Source organism: Cornus florida, unplaced genomic scaffold (assembly GCF_030987335.1).
Source record: "Cornus florida cultivar Cherokee Brave unplaced genomic scaffold, ASM3098733v1 CherokeeBrave_3.0.0_Hap2_Chr11, whole genome shotgun sequence".
NCBI classification, from domain to species: domain Eukaryota; kingdom Viridiplantae; phylum Streptophyta; class Magnoliopsida; order Cornales; family Cornaceae; genus Cornus; species Cornus florida.
This window is the reverse complement of record NW_026775581.1, coordinates 99369443-99391680: the sequence shown is the minus strand read 5'-3', so window position 1 is coordinate 99391680 and position 22238 is coordinate 99369443. Positions and strand designations below refer to the sequence as shown.

Sequence of the window (22238 nt, the reverse complement as noted above, 5' to 3'; positions counted from 1 at the left end):
AATATAGTAGAAAGCTCAAAGTCGAAAGCCTTGCAAAATAAAAAAACAAAAAAAAAAAAAGAGAAGCAAAGGAAAGAAGAAGACAGAGGCAACGAAGGCAATACAGTGCTCACTCGGACTCTCGGATCTGCGTTGCGCCATCGGCAAACACTCAGCAGGTAAGTTCTCCTTATTCTCTCCTTCTTCTCTTCTTCTCTCCTCCTCTTCTCGGATCTGCAGGATCTGTCAGATTTTTTTTTTTCTTCTTTTCTTCTCTCGACTCTCGGACTCTCGGTTCTTTCTTGCCAGATTTATATCATTTATTTTTATTTTTTTTCTTCTTTTTATTTATTTTTATTTATTTTTTTATTTTTTTTTCCTCTAGTTTTATTCTTCTTTTTCTTTTTCTTTTTTCTTCTTTTCTTCTTCTTCTTCTCTCGAGTCTCGGCTCTCTCCTGAGTCCTGGCAGATTTGTTTTTTTTTTTTTTTTGTCTTCTTCTTTTTATTTTTATTTTTTTATTTTTTCTTTCTCCAGTTTTTTTCTTATTTTCTTCTTCTTTTTCTCTATAAAATCTCAAAGGCTCGCGCAAATTTCAACAATATTTTCTTATATTAAAATTTGATTCTGGGACACAATTAATTAAAAATCAGTAATGGATCCTTGGGTTAGTCCAACGTAATGGATCCCCTTAGTGTCAGTCCAAACATCTTTGTCCAATGTAATGGTGTCTTTCAATGGTATTTTTTTTTTTCTATTCTTCTTCTCGGCTCTCTGTGCTTCTGCTCTTCAGAGTTTAGCCTCTTCTTTTATTTATTTATTTATAATCTGTGCTGCTGGAATAAATTGTAGTATACAATTCTGTGCTACTGGAATAAATTGTAGTATACATATCAATTGGTATATGGTATCATGCAGTCCATATATGCATATATATTACATCTCATATAGTAGATAAATCTCATATAGTATATGCAAGTAGTAAGTGTGTGTATATAAATGTGTGAACATGTTATGCAATCCATATATGATGTTTATGTTTGTTTGTTTTAGTTTTAATATGTTTGATTATTCACTGTTGAACTCAAGTACTTGATTTACTTGGTTTTGCAATCTTTATGTTGAATATTTAACTTAAGTAATTCATTTAGTTGACTTTTACATCTTTACATACACTATTACATCTTTAATATTTTATTGGGTGGGTTTTTTTTTTTTTTTTTTTTTTTCAACGTGCGCCTTACTTCAGTCAGGCGCGCACCTCGCCTTGCGCCTCAGGCTCCAGGAGACATTTGCGCTTTTGTGCGTCTTGAGCCTTCAACAACTATGGGTATCCGTATCACAAAAATATTAAGTAACTCCTTCAATATATTCTAATAGCATTATCAGATTGCAAAGTGCGAATAATCCAGCCAAAATTAACTTCAATTTCTTTAGAAAATGATTAAAAAATTGACAGGAGTTTAGAACGATCTTTCATTAAAAATAACTAAGTCATCCTTGAATCGTCATCAACAAAAATAACAAAATATGAAAAACCCAATACACTTTTATGATGGGTAGGGCCCCAACTGTTGGTATGCACCAACTCAAAAGGGGCAGATCGACGATTGTCGACTCTAGAAGCAAACGAAACTCGGTGATGCCTGCCTAGGTGACAAGCTTCACATTCTAAATGAGACACTGACTCAAGAAAAGGTAATGCAGCCTTGAAATACTTCAAAGATGGATGACCAAGTCGATAATGCCACTATTGGGCAGATACTTTTGTGTGGAGAGCTACACCATAGGTAGTAGAACCACAATCCAACTAGTAAAGACCATTCCGTTCATGACCACCACCAATCGTCTTTTTCATTTTGAGGTCCTAAAAGACACAATAGGAAGGATAAAAAGTCACTGAACAATTAAGCGAACGAGTCATTTGACTGACAGATAGCAAATTAAAGGGAAAATGCCAGAATAACAATGGATGTAGAATTAGACTCGTGTAATGTAGTAAACAAAGAATCCTTACCAGTACAGATGCCCCCGAGTCAATGACTCATGGGGAGGATGAACACTGTAAATCTGAAAAACATGCAATATTACCTGAATGGGCAAATGTTGCAACATCATTAGTAGGTTGATGTTGTGCCTTCTTGACTAGGGCACTCGACTCCTTACGAGAAAGCGTGATAGTGTTATTAGTACAGGAACTGGGCTGGGAGTTGGAATCACTGGAAACTGGATGGTCTTTCCCAACTTCAGGATGAGAAAAAACATTGTCAGAAGACATCTGATTTTCCCAAGCTTGTTTTGCATATAATTCCCAACAAGCATCAATGTTATGATTGGTGCCTTGGCAATATCCACAATGACAGGCTTCTCCACGGCCACAACCACGTCTTCCACGACCATGATCACAACCACCATGTCCTCGAGTACTAGCCGTATTTCCTCCATAGTTTTGGTTACCACTAGAAGTACCACGACCCCTTGTTGAATTTTGACTACCAAATGAGGTCAACATAGCAGAATTTTCTCTTCCAACTGATTTAGAAGATGATGACGATTCAACAACTCTAAGTAAACGAGCATACACATTACCCAGAGATGGAAGTCCTCCATCACTAGCAAGAATTTGGTTACGAATAGTTTGGAGATTAGATACTAATCTCCAAACTAGATACATAAAATTCCTCACTGGGTGGTACTAATTCAACTCATCCAACAGTCCTTTGAAAGCACGGTAATATTCACCTATGCTTTTACCTGACTGGCGATAAAGGCACATTTTCTCACACAGAGTAAATGCGAGAAACATTTTTGTTGATAGAATAATTCTCACAAACTGCATCCCAAATTTCCTTGGCAATATTAACAAACATAAATTGGCTGCAATTGAAGGTTCCTTGTTATTCCATTGCCATGACATAACCATGTAATTTCCAGTATCCCAATCATCAAGCCCTTTATCGGTTTTCGGTGGAGGGTCATCCAGATAAACTTGAATTTACTTCTAGCTCCTAAGAATATTTTTCACTGCCTGAGCATCAAGTTATTGGTATTAATAAGTTTAACAGTAGTAATTTGTATCCCAACATGATCATTTAATTTTTCATTGGAATCTGCCATGTCCAGTAGTTTGCTGGAAGAATAAACAAAACAGTAGAAGTTGAAGTGGAGTAGGTAACAGAGCAAGAAATACCAATACAGTAGACGGAATCAGTCTCCAATGGGTCAGACTCGCTGGAAAAAGCTACCTGGACTAATCTGAAAACCATGTTTATTAGTCAGATTGGACTATACTGGTTGGACTTAACCCTGTTTGAATCTAGCTGAATTGGGTTAACCAGATCCTTTACACACAGCAACGATGAACAACGAAGGCGACAAGGAAGATCGATGATGTTAACCAAGACAAATACCTGTAATCAACAACTATCGTTGATGCAAGATCGTATGATACAAAAACACACACATGATATGCCAACAATGGCTGCCACACGCTGACAGAGACTCTCTTTGAAGGAGGCGAACGATCAGTGGAGACAAACAATTATTGACGGCATAGAGTTAGGATCTGGCTCTAATACCATGTTGAGAGAGAGAGAATTGCCGAGAAAGAGACATAATATTGGGGGTATTCTCTCAATACAGAGAACCCTACAGAAATATATATATATATACAAGTATTTGAGTATTACAAGTAGGTCACAAACTCTGACTAATTACATTATTACCCACCATTTATTATGGCCACTTTACGACGGATTGATTTTGGTGGCCTGAAAGGACTTACCCCTATGTCCATTTTTTTCTTCCTTTTCTTTTATCCTTCCTACCAATCCGAGAAAACTTTTTCAGCCACCTCCCTTTCCTTCCATTTTTTCCTTCCTCTTGTGGGCCTTATAAAAATACAAAGTGAAGTTAGAAATATAATCAGTGTGCATTTCTGGTCTGAGGAAATGGATTGATCTATTGTTTTAGATACTGATAGTTTTAAAAGTTAGATTTGTGTAGTTAGAAACATGAGAGGGCCTAAAGAAGAAAATTAATAATCAGTATGTGAGTTGAAATAGGTTTCAGCCTGAAGCTATTAGACTCTATATTTCTGTTGGAACAATAGAAAATTGAGATTCCTTTTATGTTCAACTTTATTGCTTCAACAAAAAAATAATAATAAATAAAGAATTTGACTAATTCTGCAGTTTTAAGTGCTTTTATTTTGACAATTTGAGGAACAAAACTCAAAATTTAGCATATGTTCTCTTCGTCTTGTTCATTTGAACGGCCTAAGTGATTGTCCTGGTTGTTATTTTATTATTCTGATCAAATGTCCATGTTCATTTTTATTTAATTGTTCTGTTTCCTTTGGTTATAGGGTGTCTTTTTAAATATTGTTAGTGGGGTGACCCTGACAGATACTGCTGGGGATCTTGCTATAGCAGCCGCAATATGCAGCAGGCATGTCTTCTATTGTACAATTTACGTTGATCTCCTCTTCAACTAGTTGCAACTCACAACTATTATCTATGTGCTTGGAATAAGTATTGACATTTTTTTTCCATGTATTATTGTATCATTGTTCTGTATGTTTCACACACGACTAGTTTGTCAGGCTTGTTGTATAAAATTTATTGGGATCTGAAACCTTGGTTGGTTGGACTGAGATGGGTTGGCTTAACTAGAAGGTCAAATCAAGCCAAATATTATTACCCAAAGAGGCTGCTGCCAAGCTAAATCCTACCTAAAGCTCAAGGTTTTCATCCCGAGCTTGAATTTGCGAGTTTATAGTGAATGAGTTGAATGTTGGATTTTTTACACAATTGAGTTTGTTGTGTCCTTGTGGTTAACGAGGTTTATAGATCAACTTTTGAGAGCTTGTTTACGAAGTTACATAATTATGCAATCTTTCTTGGATGTGGCTCGGTTAACGCGTATTTTTTAGGGTGGGACTGTTAATTCTTCCAACACTTACAGAGGCCCTTCGATTTTTGTGGATGATGATTCGGTTGGAAGGAGAAAGGAGGACCTTCGGTCTTTCCTGGTGGGCAAATTTGATAAGGAAGTTGGAGATTGGGCACAAATCACAGTTTGGGCATCTCGAGTCTAGAAGGTTTCCTTTGACGTGGTGGTGTCGCCATTACTGGATTCGCTGCTTCTCTTTCACCTCCCTTCTTCGGCGGAGGCAGCTCGGGTTCTTAAGGAGGGACGCCATGATTGGGGGAGGGCTACGCTACGAATTGATTCATAGAGTTTTATGGTGGGCTGTTATGAGGTTTTGAAAGAGCAAGGGCTGAAGAGAGTGACGTTGTATGGTCTTCCTCTTCACCTCTGGTGTCATGCCCTCTTTGTGACGGTCAGGGATCTCTGTGTTGGTTTTATTTGGGTGGACGCAGATGAATCCATTGATGCAGAGAGGCTTCACATCACTGTTTCGGATGGTCGCGCTTGTCCTCCGGTGATTTTCATACATGACGACCGATTCTGCTATAAAGTAGCTGTGTGGGAAGAAACCCATCTCAAGCTTGTTCCGACGACCAACAGTTTGGAAGGAGAAGATGGATCTCACTTGCTAAGGGAGGATAAATGGCTGAGTATGCTCTCTAAGGGCTCCAATGGGGTAATTGATTTTCATAAATGGAAAGAAAGGAGGGGTTCGTTGTGGATCCAAAACACTGCATGCTTCAAACGTTTGTTCACTCAGAGAAGGATGGGTGTTGCGTCTTCGTGGGATCTTGGCCGGCACGCAGGTGTTCCAGAGAAACAGAGAGGAGGTCTCAGTGGTTTTGGATCTCATCCGTTAGAGATGTGGTGAGATCGGAGAAGACGCAAAGGTGTTTTCCACGCGCCATCAGCGCGTGAGTGGGGAAGAAGGGGCAGCCACACACATGGTTGGCTCAGTTTTACATCCCGCTCAAGATGGGATACAATTGCTACCCATGTATTCTCAAACCATTCAGCGCGTGCTGGTCCAGTCTTCAAAGTTGGGTTGTGGTATGGGGCATGAGTTAGGGCCAGTTTTTGGCCTGTAGTTGAGAGCATGTTTAACCCATTATCTTGTGGGCCGATTGATACAAGTCATGCATTTGATTTTTAATGTTTAGGGGCCAAACCGGCAAGCCCGTCCCACTCTCTCTTTTCCTAGTGAGCCCAATGCGAACAATTTACAAATTATTAAGCCTTTGGATCACTCTTTGGGCTCTGGTTTCTTTGGGCCTGCTTTGTGTAACCGTTTTGGGCCTTTGGGCACACATCTTGATCTGCCCCATTCTTCTCTTTTACCCAGTTCAGATCATAGAGTTGTTCGGCGTGCAAAAGTTCATTCGCAGGGGCACCGTCTGAGAACCAAGAAGATTCAGCTACCAACAGTTAGAAGAAGGTGGACTCATAAGGACAAGCAAAAATGAGTATTGCGTAAACAATCCGACTACGATCCGAGTAAGTCTAATTCTAAGACTGGACATTTTCTTTCTGATCCTCTACTCCTTGTGGGGTGTCGAGGCGGTTTTCGGGGGTGGAGAAGGGAGTCTTGACTTCTGTGTACAGAAGATTGTCACCGGTTTTTAAGATTGATACAAAGCTGGGTGTTGATGAGGAGAATGTAGATGAGTTTCATGTGGGATGTCCTAGTAACAATTTGGGGTCCTCTCAGATTCTTCCTCTTAATGAGAATTGTAAGGTTGTCACTGTCTGTGTGGGGCAAGATTTTCAGATCAATCTTAATGATGATGTTGCTATTGTTTTGATTAATGAACTTCGACTACACTTGGCCTTGAAAGGGCTTCATCTCCCTTCAATTGATAGTCTGGTGCTAAAGGGTGATGTGTCGGATGTGGAGTTTGGGACTCCGATGGCTGGCAGTTCACTTTCTTCTTCTGTTCTTGATGATTAGGATGGGTTTTCGGGTTCTTCTCTGGATGGGGTGATGGGAATTGTTCTGTGGGAAGAAGTTGAGCCGGATGAAGGTTTGCTTGATCCGTTGATTGCTGTGGGACCGAAGGGGGAGTGTGTGGGAGGTGTTGCTATTGAGGGAGTTGAAGGCATGGAGGAGGCTTGGATGAGGGATAAGCGTGTGGAGGTGGGTGCTCTATTGGGAGTGACTTCTGAAGGAAAGATGGGTGAGGCAAAGGGTATGTTTCATGATGTTCTCAATTTTTAGCACAACGATGATGTGGGGAAGTAGGGTAAGATTTCCTTCAGAGAAAGGTGAGAGGGAGGAGCAAATTCCCATTTCTTATGTTGCTTATGAAAGGAGGAATAGGGGGTTAAGGGAGAGGGGTAGAGGGAAGAGAATAGGAAAAGGAAACTCAATTGTTTCCCTATGAAGCTACGAATCTTATCATGGAATGTTTGGGGTCTCAATGACCCGGATAAAAGGAAAGCGGTGAAGTCAGTTGTCCGGAAGTGGGGTTGTCATGTGGTGTGTTTGCAGGAAACCAAGATCACCACGATGTCGGATTTGATTGTTAGAAGCCTTTAGAGTGGGAGATGTGTGGAGTGGTTGGCTTTGGATGGTATAGGCTCCTCGGGAGGCGTCCTTGTTATGTGGGATAGTAGATGGGTTTCTAAAGTGGACTCTCAGGTTTGGAATTTCTCAATGTCATGTGCTCTCTCTTTGTTAGAGGATGGTTTCCATTGTGTCTTTTATGGTGTTTATGGTCCTACAGACGACAATTTGCGTCATTTATTTTGGGAAGAGCTGAGGGCAGCCAATAGGAGATGGTTGTTGCCGTGGTGTGTTGGAGGGTACTTCAATGTTGTCGTCCGCTTTCCCTTTGAGAGATCGACGGGGGTAGGTAGACTTTGGATATGGAGCTTTTCTCAGGTTTCATTGATGACTTTCGGTTGATTGATTTGCCCTTGGAGGAAGGGTTTTTTACTTGGTCCAATGGCTGTTCTCCTCCTACTTTTTCTCGGTTGGACATATTCCTCATTTCTGAAGATTGGGAGGAGAAGTTTTCTGATGTTTTTCAGGCTGCTTTGGCGTGTCCTATAGCTGACCATATCCTGTTGGTGTTGGATTATGGAGGACTGCGAAGTAGAAGATCCCCTTTCAGATTCGAGAATATGTGACTTCGTGCAGAGGGATTTCTTGACAAGGTCCGGGCGTGGTGGGAGGGTTATGGGGTGGTTGGCACTTCAAGTCATGCCCTTGCAGGAAAATTACATTTTTTGAAGGTAGACATAAGATATGGAACAAAGAGGTCTTTGGGAACTTGGAACGGAGGAAGAATCGAGCTTTGTCTAAGATTGTTGAGATTGATTGTTTGGAGGGATAAGGCGACCTCATGGAGTCCCTGAGGAGTAGGAGGGTGGAATGCCAGGCTGAGTTTACTGAAATTGCTATCATGGAGGAGATCTCGTGAAGGCAAAAGTCTAGAGCGTTGTGGCTCAAGGAGGGTGACAGAAACATGAATTTCTTTCATAGACTTGCCAATGCTCACAGAAGGGGCAATCATATTCGGAGGATCCGGGTGGAAGGGGTGTTGTTTTGTAAGGAGGAGGAGGTTTGTAAGGGTATTGCTGATTTCTACTCGAAGCTGTTCAAAGAAACCTCTGGTTGGAGACCTTTGCTTGGAGGGCTTCAATTTGACTCTATTTCTAATGAGGAGTGTTCTGGGTTAGAGGAGCCGTTTTCTAAAGAGGATATCTTGACCGCTTTGAAGAGTTGTAATGGGGATAAAGCTCCAGGTCTTCATGGCTTTTCCATGAGATTCCTTCAGGAGAGTTGGGAGGTGGTTAGAGGGGAGGTGATGGGTACCTTTCACACCTTCTATGGTCAGGGTTGTTTTGAGAAGAGTCTGAACGCCACTTTCATTGCTCTCATTCCGAAGATAGGGGGGGCGTTGGATGTTCGGGATTTTCTCCCTATCAGTTTGGTGGGATGCATTTACAAGCTAATTGCCAAGGTTCTTGCAGCGAGATTTAGGAGAGTTTTGGATGGGGTTATTTCTGACTCTCAAAATGCTTTTGTTGGAGGTCGTCAGATTTTGGACTCAGCCCTTATAGCTAGCGAATGTGTGGATTCCAGATTATATAGTGGGGTTCTTGGTGTTCTTTGCAAATTGGACACTGAGAAGGCGTAGAATCATGTGAGTTGGTTTGTTAGAGATTGTTGGGATTTGATGCTTGGTTTGTTTGAAGTTCTGTGGGTCATGCCCAAATCCTCCAAAGGGTTTATTAAGGCTTGGAGAGATTGTATAGTGGGGGCCCAAGTCCAGGATGTTTGGAAGGTTATGCCTTTGTGTGTTTGGTGGTGTATTTGGCCTGAGAGGAATAAGAGATCTTTCGAAGGAAAGGAGAATCCTATTTCTATGCTTAAGTTCTCTATTATTTCTACTATTTTTTGTTGGGTTATAGGGAGAGATATTATAGATCTTTAGAGGAGATGGTCAATTTTTTGGGCTCCTAGAATTAGAAGCCCTATTTGGCCTTGTGTGTTCTCTTGGGATACGCTCCCCTTTTGAGTGCTTTTATACATTTTTACCTATAAAAAAAATAAAAAATAAAAAATTTGGAACTTGGAAAGTAATTTTCTCAGCTTTAAATTATTCTAACCAACTAAATAAGAACATGTCATTCATAGTTATGATTGGCTTGAATTGCATGTGATCAAATTTCCATTTGATTAATTTAGCTCTTGGTTTTGATGGGTTACCATAGCCATCAATTTACACCCAACACAACCTTAGGTCAGGTTGGGATTTTTAACTCAAGCCAACCCTAGAAAGTTTCAGCCAGAACTTGCCCAACAGGCGGCAGTCATGTTGAGTCAGGTTTGACCTGTGCAAGTTGCAGCCCTAATTGTTGCAACTAGTTCAACTGTTTTCTCTTTCATCTTTCCCTGTTGCTGTATGTACTAGTTTCTGTTTTAAATTAACAAAACTTCTTGTGTCCACCAGTAGCTTGGAATTTGCTATTCCAAATAATGTGGCATTCATTGGAGAAATTGGTCTTGGTGGTGAGATTCGTACGGTGCGTATATTTCGTATGCCATCTTAGTAGTAGTTGTTATTTGTATTATTATTATTATTATTATGATATGCATGTATGTCACTGTCGTTATTTAACTTTGTTTGAAAGTGTCCTTATCAGAAGAAAAAAAAATTTAATTTTGTTTGAAAGTTTAATTTCTGCAAAAACTCTCTACATATGCCATCTATGGATGCCTGTCTGATTGGCATAAGGAGGCCTGCTAGCCAGGCTTTTTTCCTTGGGTTCACAAATGCCTTGCTGATTTGGCATAATCTGTATCACATGTGCAAATTGCAGGTCCTTTAATAACACAATCTTGTGCAAACATATTGTTGTGTGTTAGAGAATATAGTTTATATTTCACGAATGTCGGATAAAATGTTTTTGTTTCTATAAATATCATTCCATTTGGTGTATCAGTGTACAATCCTTTATAAACATCATCTATATGTAAATAAGTACTAGGAGAGCTCTACATCGCATGTGGAGGTAAGGCCGTGTACATTTGACTTCCACAGAACCCGCAATGGCAGGAGTTTCATGTTCTGTTTTTTTTTTTCCTTCTAGAAGAGCTCTACATTCAATCCAAAATTGCATTCACCCCTTAAAGAATTGTAGTAACATCTGATACAAAGTGCATTCATCCTCTTAACACTTTGAAGTGTCATTTTCTGAACTAAAAGATTTTATTGAAACCTAAACCTTAAAAAAAATCATGCCTTGTTTAAAAATATTTGAAATTTTAAATATAAAATGAAATGGAGTGTTAAATTATGTAGGTTTGCTTACATAACTGGACGAAATTTTTTTAACAAATTTAGAATTTATGGAAGCACATATAGTACAAAGTGTGGATAAAGGAGAATATGATAGCAGAGGAGTTCACAAAAACTGACCTTATGTTTTTTTCCCCCTTCGTGGGTGCTGAACTGATAATTTGATGAAGATTTGTACATACCGAATATATGACACATGTATATGTCTAGAAAATTACATTTCTTAATCTAATAGCATACAGGAGTTTTTTGAGAACGTTTAGAATTGGTAATATTAGAGAATATCGGTTATGATTTATAAGACCAATTTGGCTCTTGGGGAAGATAGAAAATAGCAGAGGTTATTAGATGCTAAATATTTTTGTATTCAAGATGTATGGAGTTTAGACTAATTACTTTATGAGCTTGTGGACTTCTTGACACCTGTGTCTCAATTGCCCCATCAATTGTATAGCAAAATTAGCCCTAATTATATCAAATCCCTAATTTCATCTCTCTTTTCCCACTTCTCCAAAAGTAGAGGCAGAACACGTGCAGCTTATCCATTAGAATCATCATTAGCTCGTTCTCCATCATAGTATCTTCATATATGCTAGAAAAAAGTGTTTCATGTCTTTGTATGCTTGAATTTGGGCCTAGGAAATTTGATAGACACATACGTGCACATAATACATGTACATGAGCCCATGTAACATAAACATTAACTCCCTCAAGTATGGCATTAAATCTGTTCATGTATAAAGTTTGAGTTTTAGCCATTGCAACAGTGGTTAACCAGTGTTTCATATTATTCAATGTGGAAAAGCATTTCTTGAGTTCATTAGTCCTGCACCTTGTGTTCTCAAATTGAAGCTTTTTCTCTTTTCATTCTTTCCCTTCAAAACCATAACTTTTCCCCATTTTCCCCTCATTAAATGTAGGTACCAAGAATGGAGAAAAGGGTAAATACAGTGGCAAAGCTGGGATACAAAAAGTGTGTGCTCCCCAAATCAGCTGAGAATTCTCTAGCAGATTTTGATTTTCAGGGTATGGAGATTGTGGGCTGCAAAAATTTGAAGGAGATGATCAACAGAGTGTTTAAAAAGGATGAAGATTGTTCACAACCATGTATTGAAAATGTCACGGATGAAAGTTGTTCAGATCCTTATATTGAAAATGCCACGGCACTGTAGTCTGTAATTAATTTTACTACCCTTTGATAGTTTTTATGGACTATTGAGTATTGATAGCATATGATGTAAAACTTTTAACTCTGGTGTTTTGTGAATTGAGTAATGCTATATTTGGGAGCACTGATAGTTTGTGATCCATTGTATTGGACTATTGAGTATTGATAGCATTGTACTGATTTTGCAATTTGGAATTAGAATTAGAATTGAAAAAAAATTAGTTAAAATTTTGAACTAAATTTGCTCCGATACCAAATTTAAAGCACCTATTTAAAGTACTGATTCGGTGCTCCCAAACAAAGCTTTTTATTGGCCAATTTGGTGCTTCCAAACAAAACTTTTTTATCGGCTTATGGTCTGTTTAATTTTCTGCCGAATTAATCGGGCACATTCTTGTTTTACGTAATAACTTAATATTGAAATTCATTAAAAGAGTTGACATGTAAAGAAACCTCCAGAACAAACATACGATAAACTTAGAGCATCTCTACCAATTTGTTAAAATACTTTTTTATATAAAATATATAATGTCACGTATGATGTGTAAATTTTTTTTTTATCTCAAGCATAATTCTTTTACATAAGCTTTTTAAGATACATTGTCACGTCATCGATATGTAACGTATTTCCTTTCTCCCTCTTTCTTATACAAATTAATCCTATATTAAGTAAGTTTGTAAATTATGTGGGTCCAGATATGACACTGTTAATTGTTATTAGGGGATATATTTTTATACAAAAGGTATAAAACAATGTTGGAGTTAAAAATAAATAATCAAAAAGTTTTGTGTAAATCTATTATGGCACATCAAATTAACACAAAAAAATATATATAAACACAACGATTCAAAATAATGCTCTTATAATAATATTACTACCTCCCTTCCTCACAGTTTCCCAAACAGAACATCTTTTTTGGAACAGAAGAAGTATTATTTATTTTTGGGTAAAAGGCAATAAACCCCCCTGAACTTTACTCTCTCTCCCAAAAAAACCCCCTAAACTTCTATTTTTACAATAAACCCCCTAATCTATTTCCTTTTCTAAAAAAAAAACACCAGGTGACACTATTCCGGCACCTATTCATCAACTGACCCAATATATAATTTCAAAATGACTGAGTTACCCTTATTACTATTAAGAAAATAAATAAATAAAAGGGTTAAAGCTGAAGGTGGAAAGGGTGGCTTCCGCTGGTCGGCGGGGAGACGACAAGGATTGGCCGGTTGTGGAGTAGCGGCAGATGCAGGGATGGACAGTGATGAGCTCTGGTGAGACAGACTTGGGACGATTTGCGGTGGCTCGCGGCACTAGCGAGGAACAGCTGGATGTTTCTGCAGTGGGCGGCGGTGAGACAGATTTGGCGACTATTGGAGAGTGCGACGAGACTGAGTTCGGCCGTTGGACTTTCAGCGAGGTTGATGGGGCTCGCGGTCGGTCGGTGGTGCAGCAACGGTGAGCCCAAGGTTGAGGCTGAGTTCGGTGAACTCAGGTTCTGTTGTTGAATACGACTTCCATCTGAGATGGATGGCGGCGGCGATCTCGGCGGAGACTTGATTGGTGAGATCGGTGATGGCAGAAGTGGCAGGTGAGATTTCGATGGTGATGGCAGAGATCGGCTTTGGTGTCAAATGGGTGTGAACATGGGTGTGGCAGAGGAGACAGCAGGGAACTTCGTCGATGTTGAGGAAGACGACGCTAACGCCGGCGAGCTTGAGCACGTACTTGACCGGTCGTTGTTGACCGAAGATTCATACAACAACAATTGCTATGGCTGCTAGGAAAGGACACGCAGACGTTGATTTTGTGATTATTATGGTTTGATTTGCCAAGTCGAGTCCGAGACAAAATATCAGGAGTTGGCCGTGATTCTCGCTGGCGTTATGGGGGTGGAGATGGTAGTGGTTATGGGGATAGTTGGAATGATACCTCCGCATCTGTGCTGGTGGTGATGGTGGTGGTTCCGCCACAACTGGTTCAAAGGAAAGACGGTGGTTTGTAGAGAGAATAATAAGGGATTGGGATTATGAGATTACTTAAATGCCCCTATTATTAATGATGTGGCAGCACATGATACGGATATTTTTGTCCAAAAATAATGGTGATAAGGTCTTTGTGCTGTCACAATTTCATTTGTTGTTACTAGAGGGCAATTTTGTAATTCAACATTTTCGGTTAACTCAGGTGCCGGCAAATTTAGATTTTGCCCTAAAATTATACTTTTTAAATAGTTGAGGGGGCATTATTTAGTTTACGGGGGTTTTGTGCTTTTGCTTGAAAGTTCATAAAGGTTAATTACCCTTTAACTTTCTTTTTTTTCGATAATGTAGATTTATGTTAAAGACATATTTAAGTTTGTAAAATGATACTAACACTACCCGTTTGTATGTGTTTTATTTTTTCTTATAACGAAAACGGTGCAATTCTTTTATAGGTAAGTTTTGTTGGCTCCTTATTTAAAAGGGACAAAAAATTTTAAAAAAAAATTAAAAAATTTGGGGGGCCATAGCCCCAGGTAATCTCTCTGCCTCTGTCTAGAACTTCGGCGCTACTGTGAAAAAAAAAAAACGAAGGTATTATTATATCCAACACAAAATGAGTGGTGCTTACCTCTCATGCATTAGAGATCATAAATTACAAAAGCCTTATTTTAAATTTTCTCATTATTAGCAGTCAACTTTTCTTGAAATGCAATCAAATTTTTTAATAATAAAATAACTTTAGTATGATTCAAAAATCGAGTCATGTTAATAAAATAAAATGGTTGTGGTTAAGTGAATTTAGAAAGTCAGCTTGATTCTTACATTAACAAAATAATTTTTATAAAATTATTCAAAATTATAAATCATTCGTGAGGATATAATCTATTTGACATCTCTAAATTCATGTCATTTTTTAATTATTTATGACAAATATAATAAAATGATTGTGGTTTAGTGAATTTAGAAACTCGGCCCATAAAATTGACTTTTATATAAAAAATAATAATAATTTTTATAACATTTTATAAAATTATAAATAATCAGAGAGGAGATGATCCATTTAACATCCTTCGAATTCATGTCATTTTCCAATTATTTATGGCAAAATTATCCCACAAATGAGAGTGTAAAAGTACTTCAAAGAAAATATGAGCTCCCGAGTTGTATAGCTAAAAAATGCTTTATGAAATAATACTGTAGATTTTAGAAATGTCAGAGTGTATGCGTTATTTCAAAAGGTGTACACTCACTCTTAAAATTATTGAAAACAAGGAATAGGTTATGTTTGGTACACTAATAACATAAACATGAGCTCCCGAGTTGTATAGCTCACACTGACAATGAAGCACCACCACCTCCACCTCCACCTCCACCTCCGTCTAATCCACCTCTTTCGCCGTGGATTCGCCACCAAATACAGCGGCAGAGTCGTCGTCGAATCCGACAACGGCCGCTCATTCGCCGTCAAAGTCGACTCTCCCACCTTCCAAACCGATGTCCGAGGATACCCTCTCCCTCGCCGCGACCTCATCTGCAAGGTCACTCGGATCCTCCAATCCTCATCATCAGACCCTTTCCTCGACCTCTCCGACTACCTCCAAACACTAACCCTAACTCTAACCCCCTCCGAATCCTCAGAAGTCCTCAAATCCCTCAAATCCACAACCCTAGCCCTAGATTTCTTCCGATTCTGCTCCTCATCCATCCCCAAATTCCGCCACAACTCCTTCACATACAACCGCATACTCCTCATACTCTCCAAGTCTTCGTCCACGGACCTCGATACGGTCCGTCAGATTGTCAACGAGATGGAGCGGCCCGGCGTGCGTGGCAGCATCTCCACCGTTAATATCTTGATCGGGATATTCGGCGGTGGTGTTGGAGACCAGGGGCTGCAGGAATTGGAGAGGTGTTTGGGGTTGGTGAAGAAGTGGGATTTGAGTTTGAACTGTTATACGTATAAGTGTCTCCTTCAGGCTTATTTGAGATTGAGTGATTCGAATAAGGGTTTTGAAGTTTACTTAGAAATGAGGAGGCGCGGGTACAAATTGGATATATTTGCCTATAATATGCTTCTTGATGCCCTTGCTAAGGATGAAAAGGTTTGATTTCTATTCATCTTTCTGTTATAGTTCACTTCTATATTTCTGGTTACTTCAAAATTTCTCATTTTGATGTAATTGCATAAATTTATAATGTGATTATTTATAATAAAAAAAAAAAAAAAATTGAGGAGTTTAATGGAGAAATATATCGTTTTTGATTACGTTAATGCATACGAAATTAGTATGGAAGTGAGCTGAGAGGTTTGGTTGTCACTGAGCCTATGTGATGTTGCTAAAATTTGATTCTATTATGCATTGCTAAGTGCACCTACGCAGGGTGCTTGGACGGACAGACTAAAGAAAGATTTGACCTTTGGCATTATTTTTGTGGAAAGTGGTTGGTCTCATACTCGCAATCACTATGCTGCTAAAACCAAATGAATAATTAAATAAAAGACTCGTTTGTGAAGGTGGAGAAATTTGAAAGTGTGGAAAAGGCATTAAAAAAGAATTAATGGTTAAAACAAAATTTGAACATAAGAAAGACTGCAGTTTTGGAGAACTTGGAATAATATTAGTAGAAAACTTGTTGGGCTTAAGTGTGGTGAAGATAATTTTCTTTGAAGTCTTCTTTAACCTCATAGGAAGTATATATGTGAAATTTTATAATGCATGTATAATTTAGTGTACTTAATCTTCAAGTAACAGATTAGTTGAGTGTATTATAAATGGCAATTGACTGTCTGACTTTTGTAATACTATCTCTGATCCATGATAATTAGTTCACAACAAAAACGGTAAAAGTTACAGAGGAATAGTTACAATAATAAAAAATAAATAAAATAGAAGAGCTGGAGAGGAAAATGCCTGATTAGACATGCAACTTGCACAACAATTAGATAGATTGATGATGTGCTTGGAAAAACTTGATGGTAAGGCACAGCATGGTCAACTTGACAATTCAACACTCTTAACATTGGGAAAGAAATAAATTAGTGATAGTTTTTATATTACAAAACTTTGTTGTTGATTATGTGATTGTGTTTTAAGCATTTGGATGTGTTAGGAATTAGAGTCGTGTGTTGACAATTTCTTACTCAAAACTTGGGTTGTAATGTGTCAAAGTGTTGGAGTCATTTGCTTACAACCTTTAAAAGTTTTGGACAATATGGTTGATTAGGTCATTGTGTTCTTAATTTGAATAGGTCATTGTGTTTCTAAACGCTATGATAAAATAAGTTAGTGATAATTTTGAATAACAATATGGTTGATTAGGTGATTGTGTCCTTGAGTTGATTGTCTTTTTACAAATATCAGTTTCATAATCCTAATTATCTGATATGCAGTGTGTTGACAGGTTGACCAGGCTTACAAGGTTTTTGGAGACATGAAAAAGAAGCATTGTGAGCCTGATGAGTATACATACACAATTTTGATCAGAATGACTGGAAATTTTGGTAAATTTGATGAATCACTGGCACTCTTTCAGGAAATGTTAGCAAAGGGCTGCACTCCAAATTTAATTGCTTATAATACTACAATTCAGGCACTTGCTAAGGGCCGGATGGTTGACAAGACAATCTTTCTCTTCTCTAAGATGGTGGAAAATGGTTGTCGGCCCAATGAATTTACATATAGTCTCATTCTGAACGTCTTGGCTGCAGAAGGCCACCTGGGAAAACTTGATAAGGTTGTAGAAATATCAAATAAATTCATGAATAAGTCAATATATGCATATCTTGTGAGGACTCTGAGCAAATTAGGCCATGCAAGTGAGGCTCACCGGCTTTTTTGCAATATGTGGACCTTCCATGATAAGGGTGATCGGGATGCCTACTTGTCCATGTTAGAGAGTTTATGCAATGCAGGAAAAATAACAGAAGCTTTAGATTTACTGAGTAAAGTTCATGAAAAGGGAATAAGTACTGATACTATTATGTATAACACACTATTCTCCGCTCTAGGCAAACTGAAGCAGATTTCACATCTTCATGATCTTTATGAAAAGATGAAACAAGATGGGCCTTCACCAGACATATTTACCTACAATATTTTGATCTCTAGCTTTGGAAGAGCTGGAAGAGTTGATGAAGCTCTTAAAATCTTTGAAGAACTTGAGAACAGTATCTGTAATCCAGATATTATCTCTTACAACTCTTTAATCAATTGCCTGGGGAAGAACGGTGATCTTGATGAAGCACACATGAGGTTCAAAGAGATGGAGGAGAAGGGTTTGAGTCCTGATGTTGTCACATATAGCACACTCATCGAGTGCTTTGGCAAGACCGATAAAGTTGAGATGGCTTGCAGGCTGTTTGATGAGATGCTTGTTAAAGGCTGTTACCCTAACATTGTGACCTACAATATCTTACTTGACTGTCTTGAGAAGTGTGGGAGAACTGCTGAAGCAGTTGATCTGTATGCAAAGCTTAAACAACAGGGATTAACACCGGATTCAATCACATACGCAGTTCTTGACCGCTTGCAAAGTGGTTCAAATAGGATTAGAGTTCGGAAGCAGAGTCCAATAACAGGTTGGGTTGTTAGTCCTTTAAGGTGATTAACTCGAGAAGTTCTTTAGTAGTCCGGGAGCCATGTCACTTTGCTTATTTGATGGTCCAGACAAATTGCTGGCACGCCATGCAGTCAACTTCATGAGCTTTATGCTTATAGGTCACACATCATCAAACCAAGGAGAAGGGATTAACGGAAGCCGATGGACATTAACTCTGTAATGAACGTCTCTTTCTGTCTTGTAACTGGTTCCCATCTCTCCCTTCTGTAAATGGGCATTGAAATGATGTCCTCTCTCTCTCTTCAATTCAACCTTTTAATCTATTCTTCTCAACGCCAATTGTAGATCACTCTCCTCTTTCTCCAAGATCTCAGTTTTGGGTTCTCTACATTGTTCTTCTGTACGGATCCACAAATCTAAGGTAACCTCTTCAAAAGTTCAAACAATGACTTGCATTGCTATAGCATCTTTCTTATGCTTGGTATCAAGGGTTTGCATGCCACTCTAATCTTTGTTCGTTGGATCTATGGGTCTATCGAATGTTGTGGGATGACTATTTTTTGAATATTCTTCCTTTTACTTCGTTCTATAAATTTGTGTCTATAGATTTTGTGGAAATAATCGATTTATGAGCTCTCAAAATTATGGAAACCAAGGATGCAAGGTTCTGCACAAGCCATTTAACAGCATTCCAGTGGGCTGGCTCTGCAGGAGCCTCTTCCTTCCCCCATCTCCAATGATCCAATCAAGTCGACCCATTTAAAATGGCTTCTCACTGGATAATGAAAAACACACCATCCCTGAGGCAAGAGGTAAACATAGAAGTCTATTGACATCTATAGGCAAAGCAATCATTGAAAAATGGTATGTATCAATCCCCACAATTTGATTTTTTTAGAATGCCTATAGGAAAAGTATTTTTCTATTTTCAACTCTATGTATATTGATCACCACCATGTATTGAGTGCCTTATTTGCGTTACTGGCAGAGGAGTGTGAATTAGTTTGTCATTCTTTCAAGTCATTCCATATTCCAAAATTATGTTTTGATAATTTAATTTTGGTCTCCAATATTTGAAATTTGTTGTTCTATACATGTTTGTCTTCTGTTTTCTACAATGCTGTTGCGGAATGATGAGTTGTGACGATCTTGAACCATATATCAAGATTCGAAGGGTCTACATAATTCATTCCTGTTTTTCTTTTCTTCTTTATGATGTAGTTTTTTGTTTTTTTAAATTTATCATATGAAATTAATTCCTGCTTTTTACCAATTGGCAATTGCTATCAGAAGTGACCTTGGGCCATCAATACAAATTAGAAAGTGTAGAAGTAAAATTTTGGAACATTCATGTTACTGGGAAGTCATACTGGAAAACAAGAGCTTCCGCGATTGTCAGATGAACTTCTTTTAATTATTTTTCACAAAGTTGGTTTTTTGAACTGTGTGTAAATTGGTGTGTTTAAGATAATCTAATTCAAACTGGTTTGTTTTGTCGGTGTAGGATGCTGGTTCTTTGTGTGCTCATTGGTGCTTTGGATCAGAGAAATGGAATTTAATCATTATACAAGTTTGTGATTCTTATTTTGTATTTTAAAATCATGCGAATAGTATGGGCCAAATTCTGTCTTTATTTAAGTTATATGCATCGTAAAGCAAACACACCCCACCCCTACACCTACACCTTTTTGTCTACGCTAAGATTCGAACCCCTCCCTTGCTTTTATGCTAGGCCAAAGCCCGATAAGAAATCACAGGATTGTATTGGCAAGATTATCAACTCTTTGCGTCTTCATAAATTCTAGGAAGCCATGCCATAAGCCTGCTAAGAGCAGTAAAAAGGCATTGGAAAGTACCAAAAATACCATTTTCATATACAAAGACAACGGTAAAATTTTTATAATTGAGAAGTAAACTTGAACAAGGAACATGCATGAATTATTTGCAATGCTAAAATATAAATCCATCCAAAACTAAAGATTGGCAATCGTGTCAATTTTTCATCATTTCTTATATATGGAAGGAAACTGATAAGTAGTCTGGCACATCCGATTTTGTTAGGAAGATGTGATTCTCTGCTCGAATAAATATAAGGGTTAAGTGCAAAAAAAAATCCTAAATTATGGGGGTTTTGCCATTAACCCCCGGAACTACAAGAAATCCCCTTGAACTTTTAATTTGTTGCAATTTGCCTACTCAGGCCACCGGAAAAGAAAAAAGATGTTGTTGCCCTTCCTAAATAGACTTATTGAATTATTGATGTGACAAACACAAGGGATAACAACAGCTCTGTACACACACACACACACATACATATATATGCACTGTTCATCTTCTTCACAAGGCATCCATATGAACTCACCACCAGCCCGTTCCCGCCAGATCCGGTGAGTTTTTGTTCCAGTTTGGGTGAGTTGTGGTTCTGTTTGGTTCCAATTCTAGTGAGCTTCGACTGATTCAACGGCAAGCTCCGAGATACCACGACCCTCTTCGGCGAATTCAGCAATCCGGCTTATCACATAGACACAAAAGCCTCAGTTTTGTAACAATCAGTTTCATATATTTGAGGGTATCAGTTAAACAAAAAGAATAACAATTTATTCTTATTTCGTCCATGGCAATTGGCAGAAATAAAAGAATCACAAAGAGACACAGAGAGGAGAGGGAGCATATCGATGGATTGTTGAATGCCACCACGAGATTTTGCATCATCAAACGTTAGACCAGTCGATGCTCTCAATTTGGGTTTGCCGAAACAAGCAATTGAGTCTCAATCTGAACCATCAAAATCGACACGAATGTGAAGACAAAAGGGGGATATGTTATCTCCGAGCTTTTGAAGCAGCGATTTTCGCTTCAATTGGTACCCATAAAGGAATTGATTGCTGTAAACGAAGCTCGTAACGGAAGACGGCGGCGCCGTCGACTCCCTTACCTCGTTGCCGCTCTTTTGCAAATTGAAAGATCTCTTAGCAATTCGTCATCGGAAACTATACGTTGCTGCCGCCGAAAATTGCATCGATCATCGTCGTAGTCGTCGAGCGAGAGAGGGGGGTAAAGGTGATGGCAGCCGACGAGCGAGAGAGAGCTCGGCAATGCAGAACAGCGACTAGAGAAGTCGCGATTCCGGCGCAAATCAGAGACTGGCACAGCGGCGACGGATCCGGCGTTGGCGCTGGCGGCTTGTGCATGTCGGCGATTGACAGAAAAATGGGCAATATGGATTGTGGATGAACTTCGGCAGTGCTCAGATGGGGGCGAGACGGCGACGACGAGCTTTCGCAGCGGTGGCGGCGGGTTGTAGAGAGGACTCAATTGTGATTGGGTGCTTCGCGGCATGATGGCAGCGGTGAGCTTACCTTTGGATGATGGAAAGTAAGGGCATTTTAGACCTTTCATGCGTCTAGGGGCAGTATGGTATTTTAAAATAAGTCAACTATTTTTAACAGTCAACATTCACCGGAACTTGGCCGGATGGGGTGATCTGTAACTTTTTTGCATAGTTCAGGAAGGAAGTTAGTTGTAAGTTTTTTTTACACTTAACCCTAAATATAATAGATGCAGACGAATCAGAAACACAGATGTATACCATGAAGCAACTACATTCCTTATAAAGCTAGATCCAGTTAAGGTATTGGTTATTTCTGGTAAGGTATAGACAATTTCAGAAGTCTTGTCCTTTCAGTTGATCAGCCCCAATCCGATAAATCTTGGAAGTTATTTTATTAGAATAAAATCATTTCACACATTGTTACAGTATTTCTAGAATATAACATAGAAAAAGAGCAAGTTAAAAACTTAAGGAAAAAAA

The 22238-nt window shown here is 38.7% G+C and overlaps 2 protein-coding genes across 5 annotated transcripts in view; both read left to right on the top strand.

Moving 5' to 3' along the window:
- LOC132282960 (uncharacterized) overlaps positions 1–12024 on the top strand; it is a 49263-nt gene extending 37239 nt beyond the window's left edge. Inside the window, exons 13-15 of the mRNA XM_059784809.1 lie at positions 4344–4426; positions 9868–9940; positions 11637–12024. Of these exons, the coding sequence (XP_059640792.1) occupies positions 4344–4426; positions 9868–9940; positions 11637–11888 (408 nt within the window). The 3' untranslated portion in view covers positions 11889–12024. The remainder of the gene's footprint in view (positions 1–4343; positions 4427–9867; positions 9941–11636) is intronic.
- A 3096-nt stretch (positions 12025–15120) lies between these two features.
- On the top strand, positions 15121–20108 carry LOC132282367 (pentatricopeptide repeat-containing protein At1g51965, mitochondrial). 4 transcript variants are annotated; one of them, XR_009471755.1, is made up of 4 exons: positions 15121–15969; positions 17270–18643; positions 18773–18848; positions 19034–20108. XR_009471755.1 is itself a non-coding variant. In XM_059784020.1 (2 exons), the coding sequence occupies exons 1-2, from the start codon at positions 15208–15210 to the stop codon at positions 18470–18472; spliced, it is 1965 nt and encodes a 654-aa protein (XP_059640003.1). In that variant the 5' UTR covers positions 15121–15207; the 3' UTR covers positions 18473–20108. The 4 variants fall into 4 exon arrangements, 1 of the variants encoding a protein (XP_059640003.1); XR_009471754.1 differs by having other exon boundaries at positions 18773–20108; XR_009471753.1 differs by having other exon boundaries at positions 17270–18848.
- Positions 20109–22238: the final 2130 nt, after the last annotated feature.